At 35.8% G+C, this 23,557-nt stretch overlaps 1 protein-coding gene across 8 annotated transcripts in view; it reads right to left on the reverse strand.

Annotated features, from left to right (window-relative positions):
* Window positions 1–14,479: 14,479 nt before the first annotated feature.
* The window catches only part of Klhl13 (kelch like family member 13), a 182,983-nt gene continuing 173,905 nt past the window's right edge, over window positions 14,480–23,557 (reverse strand). For all 8 annotated transcript variants that reach the window (XM_046420970.2, XM_058571670.1, XM_046420966.2 and 5 more), the window contains 2 exons: window positions 18,113–18,226; window positions 14,480–16,025 (listed from right to left, as the gene is read on the reverse strand). In XM_046420970.2, the coding sequence (XP_046276926.1) occupies window positions 15,538–16,025; window positions 18,113–18,226 (602 nt within the window). In that variant the 3' untranslated portion in view covers window positions 14,480–15,537. The remainder of the gene's footprint in view (window positions 16,026–18,112; window positions 18,227–23,557) is intronic.

Consider the following 23,557-nt stretch of genomic DNA (forward strand, 5'->3'; position numbering starts at 1 on the left):
ACTCTCCTTTCACAGTTATTTATCGTGCATCTGACCATAGAAGAATCTGATCTGCTTATTCTCAATGAGGAATTACTACAGATTTAAGTAATGGGAACAAAAGCAGGAAGACAATATGAAAGTCTCAAAGAGGCTTAAAAATTTTCAGTTCACAAGAGATACCAAGGTCTTGACCTTGACTATTAGCATGCATGTGGCACCTAGAGACACCTGGTGTCTTCCAGTCCAATTTGACACCCAAAGAGGCTACCTTTGAGACAATTGTATTTTGCTCCCTCTGATCTTGCTCCAAAAATTGAGAGTTTCCAGAGATGAGTCAATTAGCTGGGCCCAAGGACTGCAATTCACTGGTATTAAAAGATTGCAGAATGGATAGATACTGCTTAGGGATTCCACACCCTGCAGGACCATGTGACTGCATGTGCTAGAGAAAAGAAAAGCCTACCAAGGAAAATAAATCTAGTAAATTAATTTTTAAAAATGCTTTAAGGCATACCACATGTGGTCCCCTGTCATTTATAATGGTGCTAAGCTTCGTTTCCTAGGATTTATTGTTGTCATTTGGTCCTAAGGGAAGCTACTGGGAAGGAGAAGCAGATTAATAAAAGGAGATCAGTGCAGGTCTGGGGAACTAATAGATGGAAAGAAAAGGAGGCTCACATTTAACCTGAAGTACAAGTGAGATAGGGACTTAAGGAAAAACTGATGAGTAGATGGCCTCTTGGGGAGGCAGCTCCCAGCTTAGTGGGCCCAGGGGCTAGACTTAAGGTCAAGGGAGCAGTGGATCCTTATTTTTAAAAAGGCTACTGAATATGCAGCTGTCATTGAGAAAATAGCAAAACTGGTAATGCATGCTAGGTGCTTATTCCAGCTTACTACAAAGGATTATTCACTATTATAAGATATGAATTCTTTATTCTCACCAAAAATGAATCTATATTACAATATTCTCATAGCATTATTTATTCTCTTGGAAGAGTAATGCCACATGAAGCACAGCATTCTGTTTGGCAATGCCAGAATATTGAACTGTTTTTCTGGCCTAAGTGGCTAGAAATTTGAGGAGGACAGTGAGAGTTGCTTAGACCAGGGGTGGTAGCAGTACACAGAAGGGATCAGTTAAGACAGCTAGCTTCTAGGGAATCAAACTACTTATCCACTAATTATCTTCCATTGAGCTCTAGATTAGAAGGAAAGTCTTTGTGTATACTTTTTACATATTTAATAATGGAGAAAACATGGGCAAGAATCTTGAAGGGTACAGACATCCTGAGGCCTCCCCAGCCACTAAGATTTGACATTTCTTCATTCCTGCACACAAGAGTATTAGTCCCAGGCACTGGCCTCCCTGAGATCTATTTCTCAGGCCAAAGAGTGGAAGGCAGAAGGGCTGGCAGCTTCTAGAGGTGGACTGGATGTGAATTGCTACCTTTTGGTAGCAGATCAAAAGATACTAGGATCCAAATCCTTCTCTCCATTTCCAGGTATCCCTGCTAAGCTTTTCTTGGGATCTCCTGGCCTCTTGCACTCCACATGGTCCAGCTCCAGGCTGTCTAATCCTCTCGATATATCTTTCACTTCATTTTCACCATGGCCCAAATTGGCTGCATCCCTGAACTTCCTAAACACTGGGGGTTCAGAAGTGTAGACAGACCCCCTGTTATGTGTTGCTACCTTGACGGGTTTAGGTAACTCTCTTGACCCCTTTCTACTTTGATTAGAGTTTACATGCATTATACCTTGAATTCACCAGGAAGCAATAGTGGACACAAATGAGATTTCATAGTTTTCTTAAGTCTATATAGACTCATGGACTACATATATTCTGCCTTGGATACACCTAAAAACAATAGTAAGAACAGACAGTATTATAGAGTTTTGTCCCTCTTTCAAAGTGAAGGAAACCCCAGTTTTCTTTTGGGCACCTCTGTCTTTTGTGCTGTATCTGCAATTAAGAATTCCCTTACTGTGACTACTGGTATCACTGTTGCTCTTCTCTTTCCTCCACTAGGCAGCCTTTAATGTCCTCTTATTTGCCTTGTGGACTCCTCCAGGGCACTGCCCGTTTTACATGGGCATCCCTAGTTCTGATAATGGTCAGTGTTAGTTTAAAACACCTTAGAAATGATTTCCCAATTTGTATTGCTGCTATTCTCAAAGATAATCCAGATTTCACTCTTCTCAATCCTTGTGTATAATTATGTATCTGTAATTAAAACATCTGCCATGTTAGGGCTGATATTTTCCTCTGCCTTCCATTGTTAAGAACCTAGAAGAGATCTGAGTGCACCCTCTGTCCCCTAACAAAAGAGGCATTTTCCAGAAAGGCTGGGCATATGAAATAGGCTCATTGTTCTACCTTGATCTCTACTTCATAATCTGTTGGGACCTTTGAATTTCCAACAATGTCTTCTTGAATTTTTTTCCACCACAGAATAGCCCCTTTGTATCCATACAGTCATTTGAGTGGTGTGGCTGGGATACTCCATATGAATGGGAGCCCAAATATTATTATGGCCACTCTGCCATAGACGTTCAAAAACATGAGTTGTATGTGCAGGATATCACATGTCAGGATATCTAGTCATTAAGTCTGCTGTCCGGTTCACTCAGTGAAGAGGAAAGTAGAATATGAGGGGGATCCCTGAACAATGTGTTCATGAGGCAATTCTTCCTGCCACATCTCTACTTTTGGACTTCTAAAAGCTACTTGAAACTTTATATCCTACCCTCTATAAAAGGATCATTTCTCCCACCCATTTATGTGCCCTGAGAGCTCATTGAAAACTGTCCTCTTAAACTGTACCCACACAAAATTTTTGTCTTGGAAGTAAAATTGGTAGGGCCTTCCTGAAGGATGTGTGCACATTCTTTCACCTTCCAAAGAGTCCCAACCATTCCATGTATCCCCACTAAGATCTCTATCAGCAATGCTCATGAAAAAGAACTAGGTCTACTTACCCACATGAAGAGGTAAGTGACTAATTGGAGATTAAAATGGGAAATCTATTAAAGAGGAGAAAAAAGGGGAGCCTCCAGATGTGGGAAATACACAGAGAAATGTATTCCAGGGTTTCTGAGAAAATATTCATCTTTTTGATGCTCTCTGATTGAATTTGTATACTAGAGCTGACTTATCCTGCTCATGAGAAATTATTGTTTGTATCTCTTGCCAATTCTACTTTCAAAGATGTCACATGACAACTTAAAATCAGCTATGTTGGAAATATTTACTCCACAGAAATTGACAAACACTATAAATTGGGGTACTTCCCTTCCTTTTCTGAAAGTTGTTAAAATATTGACCTGTATACCACTAAGTAAAAATGAATCATTAAGTTTAAATATGGGGACTCTCAGGAAACAGGGAGATACAGAAAGCAGTCAGAAAATACAATTTTGGGGCTGGGGGTTGTATCTCAGCAGTGGGAGTGCTTGCCTATGACATGTGAGGCACTGGGTTTGATCCTCAGCACTAAATAAATAAATGTATGATGTCCATCTACAAATAAAAAGATTTTTAAAAAACTGAAATACTATTGTGTTGCAGAACCCTAGCATTTCACAGAAGTGAATTATCTGGTGCATCTCTTGAACACTGTGTTCCCTTGGCCTATCTTGGGGATTTCCTCTGATTAAAGTCTCCTATTTAAGATCATGGTCCACAGGAGTCTATGCTGTGCTTCAATAATGTATAATAAATCTGTCTTTACCCTTCTTTGGGCATAGGTATAGGCTTTGAGTTCTTCTCTTACAAAAACTTAACCATACATCAGAGGTTGTAACAAGTCTCTCCCCATATTTTGCTCTTGATTCTCTACTTGGTACAGACAGGTTCACAGTTCAAACCAAATGTGCAGAGCCTCCTCTTCTCTGACTTTTCTGCACCCTGCACTGTGCTCATATACTTGAGGAACTCATCCAGGATCAAGTGGTAAGAGAAAATTTCATGAGATTTTCTCACACCTGCTACCCTGATCTGACAGGCTGAAATCAGAATGAGAATAGGAGGTCCCTTATGGATACAGGCAAAAGTAGCCTGTTCTTGTCCTCTGATTTCAAGATCTCATGCCCCATGAAATCTTTTATACTCACTGAACCTGTGGAGACTCTACCAGTTTCCTTGGAAACATTTTGCCTCCTAAATCAAAGAGGTAAGTCTTTCAGTATGGCAGAGTCTCATAATGCTTTACCACAATTTTCCCTCTTTTGGAATCCAATCTTAGACAATATTTACTAGCTTTATTGAAAGGAGTGTGGGAAATTATGTGTACCATATCGAGATCTAATCCACAAATTCTCTGACTTGCTATTCAATCATCCCCTCTTCCCCTGTTCTTGCTTACTAAAATGGACATGATCATGGCTGTTTGGGAAGCCATAGATGGAAGAGTTGGTTCTTGAATGTCTTTCTGGAGGAGAGCTACCCTCAGACCTTGACCATTGTGCAGATAATAAGTTAACTTTTTTTTAGCTATTATCACTTTTGGTATTTTTGAGCCATTATCATTTTGGCAGTGTTTTACTCAGCTTTTTTGCTGCTATGACCAAAAGACCTGACAAGAACAATTTATTATATTGTTAATTTTTAAATTTATTTTTAAAAAATAAATGACAGCAAATGCATTACAATTCTTTTTACACATATAGAACATGGTTTTTCATATCTCTGGTTGAATATAAAGTATGTTCACACCAATTCGTGTCTTCATACATGTACTTTGGATAATGATGTCCATCACATTCCACCATCCTTGCTAACCCCCTGTCTCCTCCCTTCCCCTCCCACCCCTCTGCCCTATCTAGAGTTTGTCCCATGCTCCCCCTCTGAACCACACTATAAGTCAGCCTCCTTATATCAGAGAAAACTTTTAGCATTTGTTTTTTTTTTTTTTTTTTTTTTTTGCGGGGGGAGGGACTGGCTAAATTCACTTAGCATTATCTTCTCCAACACCATCCATTTACCTGCAAATGCCATGATTTTGTTCTCTTTTATTGCTGAGTAAAATGCCATTGCACATATATGCCACATTTTTTTTATCCATTCATCCACTGAAGGGCATCTAGGTTGGCTCCACAGCTTAGCTATTGTGAATTGTGCTGCTATAAACATTGATGTGGCTATGTCCCTGTAGTATGCTGTTTTTAAGTCCTTTGACTATAGACTGAGGAAAGGTATAGCTGGGTCAAATGGTGGTCTCCATACTGCTTTCCATATTGGCTGCACCACTTTGCAGTCCCACCAACAGTATATGAGTGTGCCTTTTCCCCCACATCCTCGCCAACACTTATTATTGTTTGTCTTCATAATAGCTGCCATTCTGACTGGAGTGAGATGATATCTTAGAGTGGTTTTGATTTGCATTTCTCTAATTACTAGTGATGATGAACATTTTTTCATATATTTGTTGATTGATTGAATATCCTCTCTGAGAAGTGTCTGTTCAGGTCCTTGGCCCATTTATTGATTGGGTTATTTGTTTTTTTGGTGCTTAGCTTTTTGAGTTCTTTATATACCCTAGAGATTAGTGCTCAATTTGATGTGTGATGGGTAAAAATTTGCTCCCAAGATGTAGGGTCCCTATTCACTTCACAGATTGTTTCTTTTGCTAAGAAGAAATTTTTTAGTTTGACTCCATCCCATTTATTGATTCTTGGTTTTAATTCTTGCTCTATAGAATTCTTACTAAGGAAATTGGGGCCTAATCCCACATGATGCAGCTTAGGGCCTACTTTTTCTTCTATTAGACGCAGAGTCTCTGGTTTAATTCCCAGGTCCTTAATCCCCTTTGAGTTTTTTGCATGGTGAGAGATAGGGGTTTAATTTCAAATGACCATACTACCAAAAGCACTATACGGATTTAATGCAATTCCAATCAAAATCCCAGTGGTATTCCTCATAGAAATAGAAAAAGCAATCATGAAATTCATCTGGAAAAAATAAGAGACCCAGAGTAGCTAAAGCAATCCTTAGCAGGAAGAATAAAGCAGGTGGCATCACTATACAGACCTTAAACTATACTACAGAACTATAGTAACAAAAACAACATGGTATTGGCACCAAAACAGACTGGTAGACCAATGATACTGGATAGAGGACACAGAGACTAACCCCCAAAATTACAATTATCTTATTTTAGACAAAGGTACCAAAAACATGCATTGGAGAAAAGATAGCCTCTTCAACAAATGGTGCTGGGAAAAGTGGAAATCCATAGCTGACAAGAACAATTTAAAGTTGATTTGGGGTTCATGGCTTCCAAGGTCTCAGTCTATAGATGGATGACTCCATTCCTCATGGCCCAAGGGAAGGCAGGTCATCATGGCAGAAAAGTGCCATGGAGGAAAGCATCTCAGAACATGGTTCTAGTAAGCAGAGAGAGTTAGAGCTCCCCACACCAGGGACAAAATATAAACCCCAAAGGCACACCCTTAATGATCCACCTCCTCCCTACCTGCACACAGTCACCACCCAGTGAATCCCTATCAAGGGACTAATGCACTGATTAGGTTAAGACTCTTGTAACCAATCATTTCACCTCTAAACTTTCTTGTATTGTTTCACACATTAGCTTTTGGGGAACACTTCATAGCTAACCCATAACAAGTAGTTACAGTAGTTTAGCCTACCATAAAAAAAAATAGAAACTTTGTTTTGTTCAATTTTTGCACCCATAGCTATCCTAGGTTGCTTCTCAGGATTCTAGCACTATTTCTAAGAGTTCTGAAAACAAAATCACTTTCCTGAATCTCTGATGAAAAGTTTTGATGGAAAATTTTTCAGTGATGGTGACCATTAGTCCTTTTGAGACCCTGGGCAAGGAAAAGCCCTTCCTCTGCCATAGGGCCAGGGTGCTCTGAGACTTAGCTGCAACATCCTACATAGATAGCACCTACCTTACGTTTTAAAAATAATTATATTGTATTTATTAGATCAGAGATAAATATTAGCAGCAGAATTTGTGATTAAAAACAAACTAGAATTAACATTGTGGCACTTACCTTTCTTACTGTCTTACTGGCAAATATTCTAAAATTATACTTTTGGGCCACAGATACTTAGTGGGCATTTAAATGTGTACTGAGCAAGGAATTATGAATTTTGTTAAGCAGAATATGATATTGGTTTTAAGAAGGAAAACTGGTTTAGTTTTAACTATACACCCTGAAGTATTTAGGGAAGAAATGCCATAATGTTCATTATTCACTTCAAAATATTTTACCAAAATATTAGATTAGGCAAATATGAAAAATGTTATAATTGTTATGTATGTAAACAATGGGTATGAAGGTTTTATTATACTATTCCCTTACCTGACAGTATATTTGAAAGTTTTAATATTAAAAATGAAACATAAAATAAAGTCTTTATTCCTTACAAATAGCTCTCAGTTGTGGGCTTCCTTGTAGAAGTGAGTTTAAAATAAAAATAAAATGCTCCGGCTCCATCTCTGGTCATTTTGTCACATTAAAACATATTTTGTTGGGCTGGGGTTGTAGCTCAGTGGCAGAGCACTTGCCTAGCCTGTGTGAAGTACTGGGTTCGATTCTCAGCACCATATAAAAATAAAAATATAAAATAAAGGCATTCTGTCCATCTACAACTACAAAAAAATTTTTAAAAAACACATTTTGTTAATATTGTAACAAAGTATGTATGTAGTGTTTGTTCATGTGTATACCTATATGTGTAAGTATTGTTTTTGTGAAGATTTTCTTGATTATATACATGTGTGTGGATATGCTTATATGCATGTGTAAGTATAGATATATATGCATGAGTGTATATATGTATATATAAACATTCATGCATTTATATAATCAAAAGAAGAATCATAAGATGCTTAAAATTATGATGTATATTATACTCCATTTTAGTCAATTCTTATATAATATATTGTTTATAATCCACTAAAATTGACTTTATAAATAAGACCAGCTATTCTCAAATTTTTGGTCTCAGGACTCATTTACACTCAACATATTTCAAAATCACCAATGAGACTTTGTTCATGTGGGTTATATTTATTGATATTTACTGCCTCAAATGAAATTTGAGAATATTCTAAAACACAAAATTGCACAAACTCATATTTCATTACTTGACTGACCCATAAAATCACTGTGCATCCTTTAGCCTCTGGAAAATTCCACTATACTCTCTGAGGGCATGAAAAGTCAGTATTATGATGAAAGTATTTTTGAACTCATGAACCCCCTGAAAGGGTATCTGGACCACAGTATGAGAACCTCTGTACTAGAAAGTTATGACCCAGACTTTGAAAAACAGTCATGTAGAAAAAGTCCAAGGTGATTATGAACAAACTGAACCATGTAAATCCAATTAGTCATTTTTTGTTCTTTGTTTCTCTTTTGTTATTCCTGAGTGAGAAGGGTATTGTGGTTGATTCCACAACCTTAATTTCATATAAGATAATTAGTCTAAGCCAATTTATGCATGTTACTCCCCTAGCAACTGGTTTAGGGGCAGTCAGATGTCCTAAGTTGACTTCCTCAGAGTGAAAATAAGTACTTAAATTCCATGGTTGGGTGAGAGGTTTTCTCTTTCTCTCTCTAGGTGTGAACTAGGGATGTTACTGACAGAATGGAATGTGGAGACAGAAAAAAAGCCTAGCTGTTTGATGACAGTGAGGTAATTATATCATGCCTGGAGCACCCTTTACCTCCAAGAGGGCTTTGCAGTTTCATGAGAAAACACATTTCTTTTTTAAAATAATAATAATAATTATTATTATTATTTAATATTTATTTTTTTAAGTTTTAGGTGGACAGAATATCTTTATTTTACATTTAGGTGGTGCTAAGGATCAAACCCAGTGCCTCATGCATGTTAGGCGAGCACTCTACCACTGAGCCACAACCCCAGCCCCACATTCCTTTTTTGTTAGAGTTGGTGTTTTCTATTCCTTGTAGTAAAACACATATTGATACATGGATACTTTAGGGAAGCTTTGTAAAATATTATCTTATCTCTGCTAGGTTATAATGTATTTTTTAATTTAGTTATAGATGTACACAATACCTTTATTTTATTTATTTATTTTTATGTGGTGCTGAGGATCAAATCCAGTGCCTCACACTTGCTAGGCAAGTGCTCTACCACTGAACCACTACCCCAGCCCCTAAGTTATAACGTATTTTAAAGGACAAGTTGTAGGTGACCCTACTTGGCACAGAACCTGTAAGTTGGTATTTAGAGTAATTAATGAGAAATTTGCAGGATGAAGTTGTATCACAAGGGATAGAAACCAGGATTTAAAAGATTGGGCTGTACTCCCTATGTGTAATCTTTTATTTCCAATTGTGTGGCCATAGAAGTATATTAAGGCAGGCCTTTGTTTCTTTATAGCCTTCCACTCATTCACTTTATACCCATTCTTATGACTGCTTAAATGTTGCCTGGTCACACCCTTCCTAACCTCAAACACACTATATTGTATGTACCTATTGCCCAATTAGATTAAGCTAGATTAAGTTCAGGAGGGCTGGGATTGCTGTATTAATCTTTGCAGCCCTAGGATGTTTCATTGACTGATATAAAAAAGGATTAAAATAAATATTGTTTTAAAGAGTCAATTAATGGTAATAAAACATACTCTTATAAGACAAGAACCAGAAAACTACAGCCTGTATACCAAATCTGGCCTGTGACCTATTCATGGGCTATGAATGGATGTCACATTTTTAAGTGGTTGGAAAAAAAATCAATCATTTTAGAAGAGAGACTCTTAGGAAAGGGAATGACAGGTGTGAAACACGGTGGCAGGGAATAAGGGTGGATACAATCAAAGCACAATATATACCTGTATGGAAATGACACACTGAAACCCATTAATTTGTAATATTAATATGTATTCCTAATTATAATAAGTCAAATGAATAGTTTGTAATACATGAAAATTACATGACTTTTAAATTTCAGTGTCTTTAAAGTTTTATTGGAAAACATTCATACTCATTTGTAAAGTATATGTGTCTGCTTTTCCACTACAACAGCAGAGCTGAGTAGTTGTAATAGAGAACATATGGCCACAGGTATTAAAATACTTATTAGTTCTATACAGAAAACATTTGTCAAGGCTTATTGTAATAATTCCCCCTTTTTTTCTTTCAATGGAAATATAGCCTTTGGTCTCACATTTTTCATTTACTCTTTATCTTAGTCACATTGTCAAATAACAAATGGAAGATAAAGAAGTATTTGACATTTCATAATATATAATTAGTGGAGATAATAAGGAAGCCTAAATTTATTTATTTATTTATTTATTTATTTTTTTTTTTTTTTTTTTTAGAGGAGGGAAAGTTTATTTTGGTTAATGGTACCAGAAGTTCAGTCACTGGTGGATCGACCCTTTGCTCTGGATCCAAGTGAGGCAGTCCAAGTCTGATCATGGAAGTCAGGAAGCAAAGAGAGGGAAAGGGGAAGGGACTGCAGGGAAGATCAACCCTTCCAGGGGACACCCTCAGTGACTCACCTCCTCTAGCCATGCTCTACCTGCCTACAAGATGGACTGATTGGGTTACAGCTCTCATAATATAATCATTTCACCTCTGAATATCCCTGTGCTAACAAAGGATATTTGGGGGGACACCTCATGTCCAAACTATAACAATATCCATGTTTGACTTTCACTACTTTCCTTTTTAATTGCTCCTCTTCTTCACTCTGGCACTATGAAGTCACTTTACAAATAAACTTCTTTAAAGACAGGCTCTGCCTTGTCAGAAATCTAAATCTAAGTTAATTACTTTTATTCTTTTTTTTTTTTTAGTGTCACAATTTGGGGGTGGAGGGCACTGGGAATTGAGCCCAGGGATACTTTACCACAGACTACCTCCTGATCTTTTTTATTTTTAAAATTTTGAGACAGGATCTTGTTTAACTGGCTTAGACCTCTCTAAATAGATGAAGCTGTCCTTCCTCTTATAATCCTCCTGTCTCAGCCTTGAGGAAGCCTAAATTTAAATAGAGATGAAATATCTGCTCACTATAAGATCTGAATTGTATGACTTAGGTTCACTGATGAGATGTTTTGCCTAGCATCACTATTGCTTAATTATTCAGACTTCATATTTAACCACATTTATGTTTAATATTTTTAAACTGAAAAGACCCAACACATTTCCTAATAAACTTCACTTAATATGGGTTAGAAAATCTTACCCTAAAAATTACATTGATGTATTCTGTGTCAGAAAATGATATTGATATATCAGAAATAATTTATATAGTGTATACAAAATCATACTGAATTTTTACACTACCAGGGAAGCTCCACATCATGTACAACCACAAGAATGAGATCCTATGCTGGGCATGCTGGCACATGCCTGTAATCCCAGCAGTTTGGGAGGCTGAGACAGGAGGATGGCAAGTTCAAAGCCATCCTCAGCAAAAGCAAGGCTCTAAGAAATTCAGTGAGACCCTGTCTGTAAATAAAATACAAAATAGGACTGCAGATGTGGCTCAGTGGTTGAGTGCTGTGAGTTCAATCCCTGGTACCCCCACAAAAAAGAATGGGATCCTAACTAGAATAAGCTACACTTATGTATGTATAATATGTCAAAATACATTCTACTCACATGTATATCTAGAAATAACAAATAAAAAAACATACTGAATTTAAGTAATATTTGTATAAAAACCAATATATCTATATTTAGCAATAGTTTTATGATACAAGGGGAGATGGGTGACCAGAAAGTACTTCTGATATATGAATATACAATTTTCTTTTCTACACTTTGCATTTTTATAATTTCCAGAAGTTTTCAAACACTGTTATTTGATCAATTTAAAACAAAAATGTCTTAACCTTTGAGAACTTGCATTGAATTTACTGCCTGCCCAGAAAGTTACTTGATGAACAAAGGACTAGACCTGAGGGTGAGTGGCTTAAAAAATGAAAAATACAAGGGAAGGCACAGTAGCCAATAATAAAATTAGAGCCAGGGCCAACTTTCTGCTGCTGTTACTGTTCTTGGAAGGAAAACACACAGACTCTTCAAATGGAAAAAAGTATCGCATGATGGAACCAATTAAATAAAATACTATACTTAATTGCCCTTTGGAATATTCTATGATGGGCAAATATTATGGAATAATTTTAGAAACCTCCAAAGAAATTTTATGTACTAATAAACATATATAGTTTTGAAGACCCTAAAGTAATATTATGAAGGAAAACATTTCAAGTCAACTTCACTTTTTAGGGCAAATGCTGATGATCAGGTGTGTTGGTCAGCTTTTCATTGCTGTGCCCAAAATACCTGACAAAAACAATTGAGATGAGGGAAAGTTTACTTTGGCTCACAGTTTCAGAGTTTCAGCCGATGGTCAGCCAAATCTGTTGCTCTGGGTCAGAGGTGAGGCAGAACATCATGGCAGAAGAATATCACAGAGGAAAGCTGCTCTCAGCTCACAGGAGCCAGGAAGCAGAGAGAGAATGGGGGACAAAATACATAATCTCCAAGGGCACGCCCCCAATCACCTACTTCCTATAGCCATGCCCCACCTGTATATAGTTACTGCTTACTTAGTCCATTCAAATTAGTATGGACAGCTCTCAGTCTGACCATTTCACCTCTGAACATTCCAGCATTAACATAGGCACTTTGCCGTGGCTCACATACAAATCACAACATCAGGTGAATTTTCTAAAAATTATAGAAAAAGCCAAATAAAGTCTATAACTTTCACACCCTAGCTACCTTGACCAAAAAGGAAAATTAAGAAGCTTTTGGGATTTCATGGATTCTATAATTCCTTTTTCAAGTAGACCAAGAACTTAAGAAGGGCAAATGTAAGAAATGCGTATAAAGCCAACCAATGACTGGCAGGTATTATTTCATAAAGAAAAATAGTTAATTCACCATGAAGGAAAATGTTTAGTGATTTCCCAGCTGTTAGAATTGTTTAATAATAACTCTTATAGTAAAGTGTGAAATTGTTTCTAAATAACATATGCAGAATGCAGAAAGGGTAGGTTGTCAAGCAGAACTGTGTAGATTTGTATTATTTCTTGTGGCAGACTGCTAGCAGATTACCAATCCCATTTCCTTTCATTTCTGGGCACACAGCCGATATTTTCCAGTTCCCTTTGTATGTATGTGTATATATATATATATATATATATATGGCCACAGAACTGTTGGCCAGTGGGATGTGGGTAGAAGTGATTTATGCCTCTTTCTGACTGACCATTACATCTCTCACACCTTCACTACTACTCAATCGTTCTTCTGCTAAGTGAACGGAGAGGACTCTGCAAACATAGATGGGAAGACCACAGGATAGAAAGAACCTTTGCTGCTTTGAATAGAGCCACCTGATCAGGAGTACCTACATTAGGCTGTTTTGGGATCATTAGTCTGTCCTGTGCAGTCTCCATTTTTAGGCAGGTGTTAGCTATGTGTAAATGGCTATATCCACTCTGACTTTAAGCAGACAACTGAAATCACTGAACCAGCTGATCACACTTAAGAGAAGTCTTGTCCAAGGGGATCTTTCAAATTTATACCAGGTTCTCCCAACATTGAAAAGTACCACTGATGGGAAAATTGTTTCCTTAATCATGTTTAACTCAAGTGGAGGTGTTGTTATCTGGGTTCTAATTGTCCACTAGTGAAGCAATATGATGGCTCTCTAGTTGTTTTGCAATGTCCCTAAATTTTTGTTTCAGATTACATCTGATAATTTGCACATAAAGTAGGAGATATCACAATATGTTCCTACATAATTATCAAATAATCTTCTACAAAAACATTTTTTCCTTTAGTATCCTAGGTCAAGAAAAAATCTCCAAGGTCATTTTACACAGTCTCTTCTCAGGAGGCAAGAGGGATCTTCTTTTTTAAAAACTTATTTTGATTTTTTTTAGTTGTTGATGAACCTTTGTTTTATTTATTTATATGTGGTGCTGAGAATCGAACCCAGTGCCTCACACATGCTAGGCAAGCACTCTGCCACTAAGCCACAACCCCAGTCCACAAGATAAGATCTTCTTGAGCACCAGGGAAACTGACCTCAGAAACAAGTGATTTTAAGCTGGGCATGGGGGTATGCTCCTCTAATCCCAGCTACTTGAGCTGAGACAAAAGGATTATTTGAGCCCAGGAGTTTGAGACCAGCTGGGCAACACAACAAGCGCCCATCTTAAATAGAAAAAAGAAAGAAATGTAACATTTCTTATAAGGTAGCTATGCCTGGCAGTTCTGTGGAGATGAAGAGTCAATTAACATATTCCACAAACTAAATCCTTGAAGACAACCAGCAATAATTATCACCAATGAGCTTAAACATGGTCAAGCACTTTCTTCCTTGAATAAAATTTATAAATATTCACTCATCCAAACTGCTTAATGTTCTACATTCTGATTACTTGAGTCTTGCCAAAAAAAGACACTTAATAAAAGAAAGTCAACTCAGGCAATAATAGGCTGCCTCAGACCAAAATGACATTAAATGTTTTTATTGAACAGAAAAAAGATAAAACATGGAAGTTGAATTCTTTGAGCAAAAGCAGCTCTCCAGGTGAAGCTGCTATACTTTGTGCTAAATAACCTTATGAATTGAGAGTATACAGAATACACAGAATATGTAAGTTACCTCAACAGCAAAGGAGAAGGAGGAGAATACAATTTTTAAGATAAAATTGGGTCAAGTGACAACTTTAGTTGCTCAAAATTTCTAGCCCTTATCCACCTATGGTTCTACACATGTGTATTCAGTATGTGCACACTGAATTCCCATTTTAATGGAAGCTGCTTTTAAAAGATTTTTTAAAATTTCATATTTATTTGATGTGACACTCAATGTTTAGAAATCCCTATCCAAGTATGTGTGTATGCATTTGCGCACACTTTAAAAACCCCAAACCTTTTTTTATAAGTAGAGGGGTCATGCTTTTTTAAAGTTAACATTGGTGAATTTCAGTTATTTCTCCTGTGTGTCTAAGAAACTTTATATGTTCTCAATGCACCCACACAGTCAGGTGGGTTGACAGATACATCAAAAATACTTCATGAAAAGAGGGAGGTAGCTCATGCGAGTTGGCAACCTTTTGTGTATTGTTTCCTGCTAGAGCAGGCTGCCTCCCTTTGACATCTTACAGTCAAAGATGAAAGGAAAACTTTTTACTTTGAAGCCTAGTAAGCACAGTTGTACATTTACTATAATCCACCTTCAAATTGGCTTATAATGTAAGATGACAAATACCTTACACCCAGTACACAGCATTAAAAAGTACTGAAGAAACAGTTCATAGACAATACTTTTTTTCATATGTTAAACAGCTTCTATGGGATACATTTCCAGGATGGTTTTGTTACCACTTTATAAACATTCTAGGCCAAACGAACAGCACAAATAACATCAATGTTGTCTTTTTTCCAATATCAGTATCAATTACTGGAGGCTAATCCTAACAGATATACTACTTAAGGGGAGAAAAAGAAGAGAATCATGACACATTGCAAAGATAGGACTACAGCATCTTAGTTGTAGGGATGATCTTAAGGTGCAGAAAGAGGGGACTCTCTAGAAGGTGATGGTGTGGTTTCTTCAGGTGGAAAAACTGTGAGTGTACAAGCTCGAATACCACCAAGGGATTCTGGGAGATCAAAAACTTTATGCCATTCATCTTTGTCTGGATCATATTTCTGCACTATCTCTACCATACAACGATTATTCCAAGAATACCCACCAACTACATAGATTTTGTTTTCAAAGACAGCAACCCCAACATCACTCTGCCCTCTTAACATGGCAGCAATTGGGGTCCACTGGTCAAGGATAGGTGAATAGTATTCACAGCTTAGGACATCATCATAATCACTGGTTCCTCTGAAATGATTGCCGCCAATGACATAGAGCCTTTCTCCCACTGTACACATGCAATGCAGACCTCGGACAGTGGTCATTGGTGCCTTCTGGATCCATTTGTCAGTATCAGGGTCAAAGCACATGAGCTCCTTTTGGAAAGTGTCATGAGTAATTCCTCCTAAAGAATGAGAATAATAGACATGAGGTAAAGAGATCATAAAAATGGAAAAGTAAAGGCTAGTATAGATAATCAACTTTTAGCTATGTTTTGTGGCATAGTATAGTTTATCAATAGTGTTTTTATAAATATTTGCTCTCTATAAATATTCTTTAGGTTAAAAATAAAGAAAATACGACTTTCATCTTCTTATAGAATGAAAAAGAAGCTTATATTGCTGCAATGACTTTGTTAAATTAGGGACCCATCATACATAAGAGGCTTTATCAAGTAAAATATATATTTTGGCGACTATTACAGTTGGGTTTGCAGTAAATGCAAACTACATTCACTCCTTACTGCTTTTTAGTGGGCACCCTCTGGTGCTGAGCACTGGGCTATAAGAGCACTTTAAATTCCAGGTGCCCATTTCCTCTCTTGCAAAATAAGAATATCCACCACAGTTTTCTCATTAGGATTGGGACTATGAAATGAGATATTTATAAAAATGCTTTTAAAAAGTTGGAAGTCTTATGCAAATAATGTACAAGCTTATAGGAATATACAGAATTGTTTGTTTTTGTGGAGTTTTTAGTAGACGGAATGAGTAATGCCATCTGCTATTGGAAAATATATTTAAAAAGTTAAAGAACTAGAATGCTGAATCTATGTAGAAATTTATTTCTGCAGGATTTTGCTGCTCATCTATTAAGTCCATATCATCTAAAAAGTATATATTCTTATATCACACATAAATCAGTCTGTACAATGAATATGAACATATCAGACTGTATCTTTTTTCAGACAAAGCTAATCTTTAACCATATCATTCAAAACTATACTATCAAGTAGCCAAATGGCAATCATTATTTGCTGTTGCTTTATAGTATTATTCTATGCTTTAAAGAATTCCCAGAAAGCAAAATAGTATTCATTGGTTTGAAAATCAGCTTGCTTCCTTTCCTACCCTTGATTTGGAAGGTAATTTCTGCAATATTTCCCAGTTATGCTAAAGCACCACTAAAACAATTCAGGTGTCATTTTTCCCCCCAGGGGATTTGGAGCTCTCATTATAATGGAATAGCAGCAACACACATAAAATAGGTAGATGGTATAAATCATTGACTAGTGGAGCATATGATTTCCTGGATGGCTCTTTCAATATAAGACATCCTATAGTTGCTCATGAATTTAACACCAGAAACCTGCCAATCACACACTACAGTCCTTTCTCTGATCCTTCTTGATTACAGATTTCATAAGGCAGTGTTCAGACCACAAACAATCCCTTAATTCCTTTGTTCTCTAATAATGCAATTGCTGCATTAGCACTGCCAGGCCTTCCAATAAGGTAAAAAAAATGTCATAGGCAGACTGTATGAGTGCCAAATGATAAGAACCTGCCTAACAAAATTATATGTCAATATCAGTGGTGATCATTACATTAAGCAAGGTTTTTTTTCCTAAATGCTATAGAAGGATGATTTGAACATCAACAATTTGAGAGTGAGTTATTATTGGAACACTGAATAAAGAGTAGCCATTTCAAATTTTTAATAGAAAATATCTCTGCATGTGCCTGAAATACAGATACTTAGCACAGAATTATTCCTGTAATGATACCATAGGAGAACTGCATTACAATGCCAAGGAAAAAAGAAATGTATTTACTAAAGATTGCACCAAAATACTGAACATTATGCATTATTATGCATGTTTAATGCATAGTAGAGTTTATGTTATATAATTATATATTTCCTCACATAGTTCAGCTAAATTTTAAATAAAATGAATTAGTTGCTGCTATATGTGAATAGTGTTTATTATAATACAGGGTATGGGAACTGGAAAATAAACTGGAGAATCTGAATGCTTTCCAATTTCTTCTAAGCTACACATTTATAACAAGATTGGTTTGCTGCTAGTCTTACAAACTTATAGAATGCCTAAAGCATGTTTATGCAAATGTACATACAATAATACCTTCTTAAGCCAACATTAATTTATATTTTGATTATCCATTTTCTGAATTATTACTATCAGTATATACAAAGAAGATCACATAGTTAAAAGTACACATATATTGTGTTCACATGATATTTTTTTACCTGAAATATACATCACTCCTCCATACACAGTTCCAGCATGTCCATAGTGAGGCTCACTCATTTTGGCAACATAAGTCCATTCATTTGTTCTTGGATTATAACATTCTACCGTAGCTATTTTAAAAATTCAAAGAAAATAACATGACTTTCAATCTCAAATTTAGCAATTTTTTTCTTTAGGCATAAAAATAATTATATATACATATCTGAGACACATATATGTGAGATCCATGGGGGCTCTTATAACAATTATTGAGATTATATTAATATGAACCATTAATAAAGTATTACATTAGACTAGATTATATAAGAGTCTAATACATTTCTATCATTGCAGAAATAACTAAGATTTCTTTTCCTTGGGAATCTGGTTACATCTTTACAATTTGACATTTCTTGAATTTCTTTGCTATAAAAAAATGAGAAGAAAACATGAAAAATATCACAAGTGAGGAAGAACACCTCAATCATGGGTCCCCCTATTGACATACCATATAGAAACAAATATAAATATATATATGAGGCAAAATTATAAACTTAGAGTGAAAGTACATGTACTGTCTGGTTTACGTCCTGAAGCCTATTGTTTTATTTCATACTCAGACTACAAAACACAATGACAATAATTTTTCCACATGTCATAGCAATCAGTACCTCTCTTAACCTGAAGATGATTGGTGGTATAAAATGAAGTTAAGACCTTAATTAAAGGTACTTCTTATCAGCAATAAATTTATCATCTTTAAATAAATCATTTTGGAGGAGTGACCTCAACTTTCTTAAATATCTTTCAATCAGTCTGTTATAAACTCAAGATCAGAACAATGACATTCCAGGCAGATGAAAAACGTAATCATTTTTTAAAACGCAGAAAGAAATAGGGCTGCTATGGGGTCTGTGGTCAAAAGCATAAGTCTAGATTGACTCTAAATGTTCACATTATTTATTGTGGACACTGCCAAATGTTAATACTATTTCTTGTCTTCCTCAACCCTGTTTTTTTTTTCTTGATAATAGAACCATAACACTACTCATGGAATCACTGCATCAAGTCCCCAAAGTAAATATAATTTTGAAGGTTCCCCTAAAGCTTTGGTCAGCCAGATGATATATTTCTACAGGGTAACACGTAAACAGAAGCATACTGAACATGGCTATTTGATCAAGTCCCTGGAATAAGGTCTAGCTACTTAAAGCCAAATGCAATCCTAACAGAGAATCAACCTTTGAATAAGATTCTCCACTTACTAAGTACAGGTAAAAGGGAGGAAAAGACACACACACGCAAACACACACACACAAATTATTTTTCTGTTGCATCCACTAATTTCATTTCTTCATCAAATTAATTTAATGCAAATTAATTTTTCTCCTACAATCAAACCTATATTTTACCACTTTTCATATGCCTTTACTGCTTTTCTGCTTACTATAGGTTTAAATTTTCAGTCTTATTTCAAAGAGTTTTACTATTTTCATCTCATCTTAATCTGCTCTCTTGCTGGTTTTGTTCATTATTTCAGGCCTGGATCCTTACCAACACTATTTCTTCTAAATCCTTCTATCAAATAGCAGGATCCTATAAATCTTTCCTCAAAATAAAGGCTACTTTCACAATTAATAACCAGTTAAACTGCCAGAAGCTCCATTTTTTTTTTTTTTTAACTATTTCCAGGCACTGAATGTCTTTTTAGGTTTTATTTTATTTTTAATTGACATATAATAATTGTACATATTTATGGGGCACAATGTGATGTTTTGATATATGAATACATTTAGATGTGTGTATATTATTATTATGTAATGATCAAATCAGGGTAATTAACATATCTGTCACCTCAAACATTTATTATTTCTTTGTAGTAAGATGTCTTTTTAAATATTCATTTCCATTTGCCTTTAGCATGACTTTCGCATAACTAATAAGCAAATCCTACTGAATGAACATTATTATCTCTTCTTTCTCTTTCTCTCTCTCTCTCTCTCTCTCTCTCTCTCTCTCTCTCTCTCTCTCTCTCTCCATTTTAACAGGGGACCTAGCATATTGATTGGTGTGTGGCATTAGCAAAGTAATTAATGGTAGAATTTTCTATGATAAAGCAATCTAATTACACATAACAGAAAAAAAAAATTAAAAGACTTCCAGAGATCGTTTTCTCCATCTATTTGAAGTCAAAGACAGGTTTGACTACAGTTGTAAGTTTTTCTTAATGCACAACTCTGCCTTGAACTTTGAAATTTCTAAATCATAACTGTCCTTTCCCATGTCTAATTCAAATGGTCTTGGGATGAATTCCATTAGGCTCCTCTTTTTCTTTCTATAGTGGAATTAGAAAAAAAATGGGGGTGGGGGGTACTGGGGATTGAACTCAGGGGCACTCGACCACCAAGCCACATCCCCAGGAGGCCTATTTTGTGTATATTTAGAGACAGGGTCTCACTGAGTTGCTTAGTGCCTCACTTTTGCTGAGGCTGGCTTTGAACTCAAGAACCTGTCTCAGCTTCCGGAGCCACTGGGATTATAGGCATGCGCCACCATGCCCAGTAGAGTTAGAAATAGTTAATCACTCTTAATTGTTGTTAATATTTTCTGATGTAAAAAGACAATGATATTTTTCTGTCACTGAATTATATTTTTTTCCTAATAAGGTTCATAAGAATCCATCTAGAAGACTTTCTCACACAGAAGCCTCTAAGTGCAGGATGGATATTAACCACCAATAACACAATAACTATAAAATAGTTCATCATCCCTAAACTTTTCTTCTTCCATTTAATAATCTGTCTTCTTCAGCTTTTCTAGTCCTTCAGTCTTTTTGTTAGCCTTTAGATTTTCTCTATACAAAATTGCTGTTATTAGTAAAATCAATAATACTTAGTTGAAAAAGAAATCCATCTAATTAAAAAGAAGAAAACATGCTCCTGTTTCTATCTTCCATAATTACAAAACAATCAGCTACCGATTGATGCCAATAACTTTTATGGGAAGAGCAGGTAAGGGATGATACAGAGCAATGATTTGGAGCCCCAAAGCGATGGCTCTATCATAACCTATGAGAGTTGGGAATGATAAGGGGGCAACTAGAAATTTCTAGAGCATGGGTCAACAAACTTCAGCCTGTGGGCCAAATTTTTGTATGGCCCACAAGATAACACTATAAATGCTTTTACATTTTTAAAGTATTGAATAAGAATTGAAAGACTATTTGAAACATACAAAAAATATATGAAATTCAAATTTCATTGGTCATAAATCATGCTACTTTGAACCTAGCCTCACCCATTTGCACTATAATAGCAGAATTGAGTGGCAGATTTTGACTCACAAAAACAAAAATAAACACTTCTTGGACCTTTACAGAAGTTTAATGACCACTAATCTAGATATTTGATTTCAGGAGTCTAGGGACCTGGTGTGTGAGTGAGAGAACCTCACCATTTTAAGAATTACACTCAGTTTGGTTATTTCATATTTATCAGGGATCCTTATTTTCTCAGATGATTCCACTGGGGTCCCAAATTGGACCCAAAAGATGATGTGAAACTTACTTGTTCTTTAAGATTTGACCTGAATAAAATAATTTGTACTCTAAAGGCTCCCATTGAGCACGGATGGTCTTTAAAATCCTAGGGTGCTGCTTAGTGTTCAGGAAAAGCCCAGATCCATTAAAGAATATGGAGACATTTTGCACATTTTAGTAATTTTATTGTACATTTATTTGAGAAATCAAACATGTTTTCTATAAGTTATTTTATTACTTGAAAGCTTGACTTATTAATATTTAACTGAATGAAAGATATCACAGCTGTCATATTCTTCTTCAATATAAAAAACCTCAATGGAAGATCAATTTCTCACATGACATAATTTTGAAAGATGCTAGAAATAACTGAATCCTTTTTCACTTAAGTGACAGCTCCTGTAAGTTTCCCCTAGTTTCCAATTGTAACTAATGTCAGGGAAAGCAATATTTCCAAAGGATTGTATTTCAGCAATAAGCCAGGCCTGCAGACATACTGCTAGTCTTTCTTTGACGTACTATGGACTTAGCTTTTCTTTAGGTCCATACAATCCATAAAAATGATTTTAATAAGCCAAATATATTACAATGATCAAAAATATCTTACAAATTTTCCAGTTTTCTTTTTATAAATACACAAAGAAAATGGTTATTTGTACATGGAAAATAAACGATGTACTGGTACTAATAAACTTGCTAAACTCTTAAATGACTTCTGTATCAGTCCCTTTTCTTGCTACCCATTTCCACCCCTTCTCCATTGACACAGGCATATGAATATGCCAATGTATTCAGTTGTAAGATAGAAATGCTCCTTTATTATACAAATAATTAATAAGATGTTAGTGGGTGTGGAGGGTGGATGCATTAAAAAAAAAAAAACAGTGGCTGGGGAGGCTGAGGCAGAAGGATCAGAAGTTCAAAGCCAACATTCACAAAAACAAAACGCTAAGCAACTCAGTGAGACTCTTGTCTCTAATAAAAAAAACAATAGGGCTGTGGATGTGGTTCAGTGGTCAAATGCCCCTGAATCCAATCTCTGGTACTCAGAAAAAAATAAAAACAACAACAAAAAAATCCAACAACCTATGGAGCAGAAGAAAAGTTTAAAAACTCAGTCTCTGGCTTGAGAATTCTGAAATATAAACAAGAGTTTCTTTAGAACCAAAATCTACTATTCTGTAAAAACATTGGGATCAGGAAAACTGAAAAGGGCAACTGAACATTTTTTTCTTATTTATAAAAAGAGATTATTTTCAATGGGTAGATTCCAGAAGAACTTGTTGATATTATTTACTATGAACAGAGGTAATCAGGAAAAATTACATCACATTTGGTTACCTTGATAATACAGAATATGAAAAAAAAATGGGTCCCACTTAAATATAATATAGGAGAAAGTCAAAGGGAGTATAGGAGGTGGCCTGGGGAGCAGGGAATGTTCTTATTTAAGTAATGATGTTTTAAGTAATGATGTTTTTTGAGGGGTGGGAGCTGAACCGGGGATTGAACTCAGGGTACTCAACCACTGAGCCACATCCCCAGCCCTATTTTATATTTTATTTAGAGACAGGGTCTCACTGAGTAGCTTAGCACCTTGCTTTCCCTGAGGCTGGCTTTGAACTCATGATCCTCCTGCCTCAGCCTCCCAAGCCACTGGGATTACAGGTATGTGCCATTGCCCTGGGCTTAAGTAATGATTCTTTTTTACCTGAAGGCTTTCTTGGAATTCTGACCTTCAATTTGAGTATACTTAAAAGTTAATCATGTAATTTTTAAAACAACTCCTAACATATTTTAACTTAAAATATTTAGTATTTTAAGAGTGTATTTGCTGGATATGCTGGTTTTAAGGGAGGCAACCATTTTCTATAAATGTTTAGTTACTTAGATTACATATCATTTCAAATTGGATAAATTATCA

This window comes from Marmota monax, unplaced genomic scaffold (assembly GCF_021218885.2).
Source record: "Marmota monax isolate L192 unplaced genomic scaffold, Marmota_monax_Labrador192_F-V1.1 WCK01_AAM20220418_F8-fsc00155, whole genome shotgun sequence".
Classification (NCBI taxonomy): Eukaryota; Metazoa; Chordata; class Mammalia; order Rodentia; family Sciuridae; genus Marmota; species Marmota monax.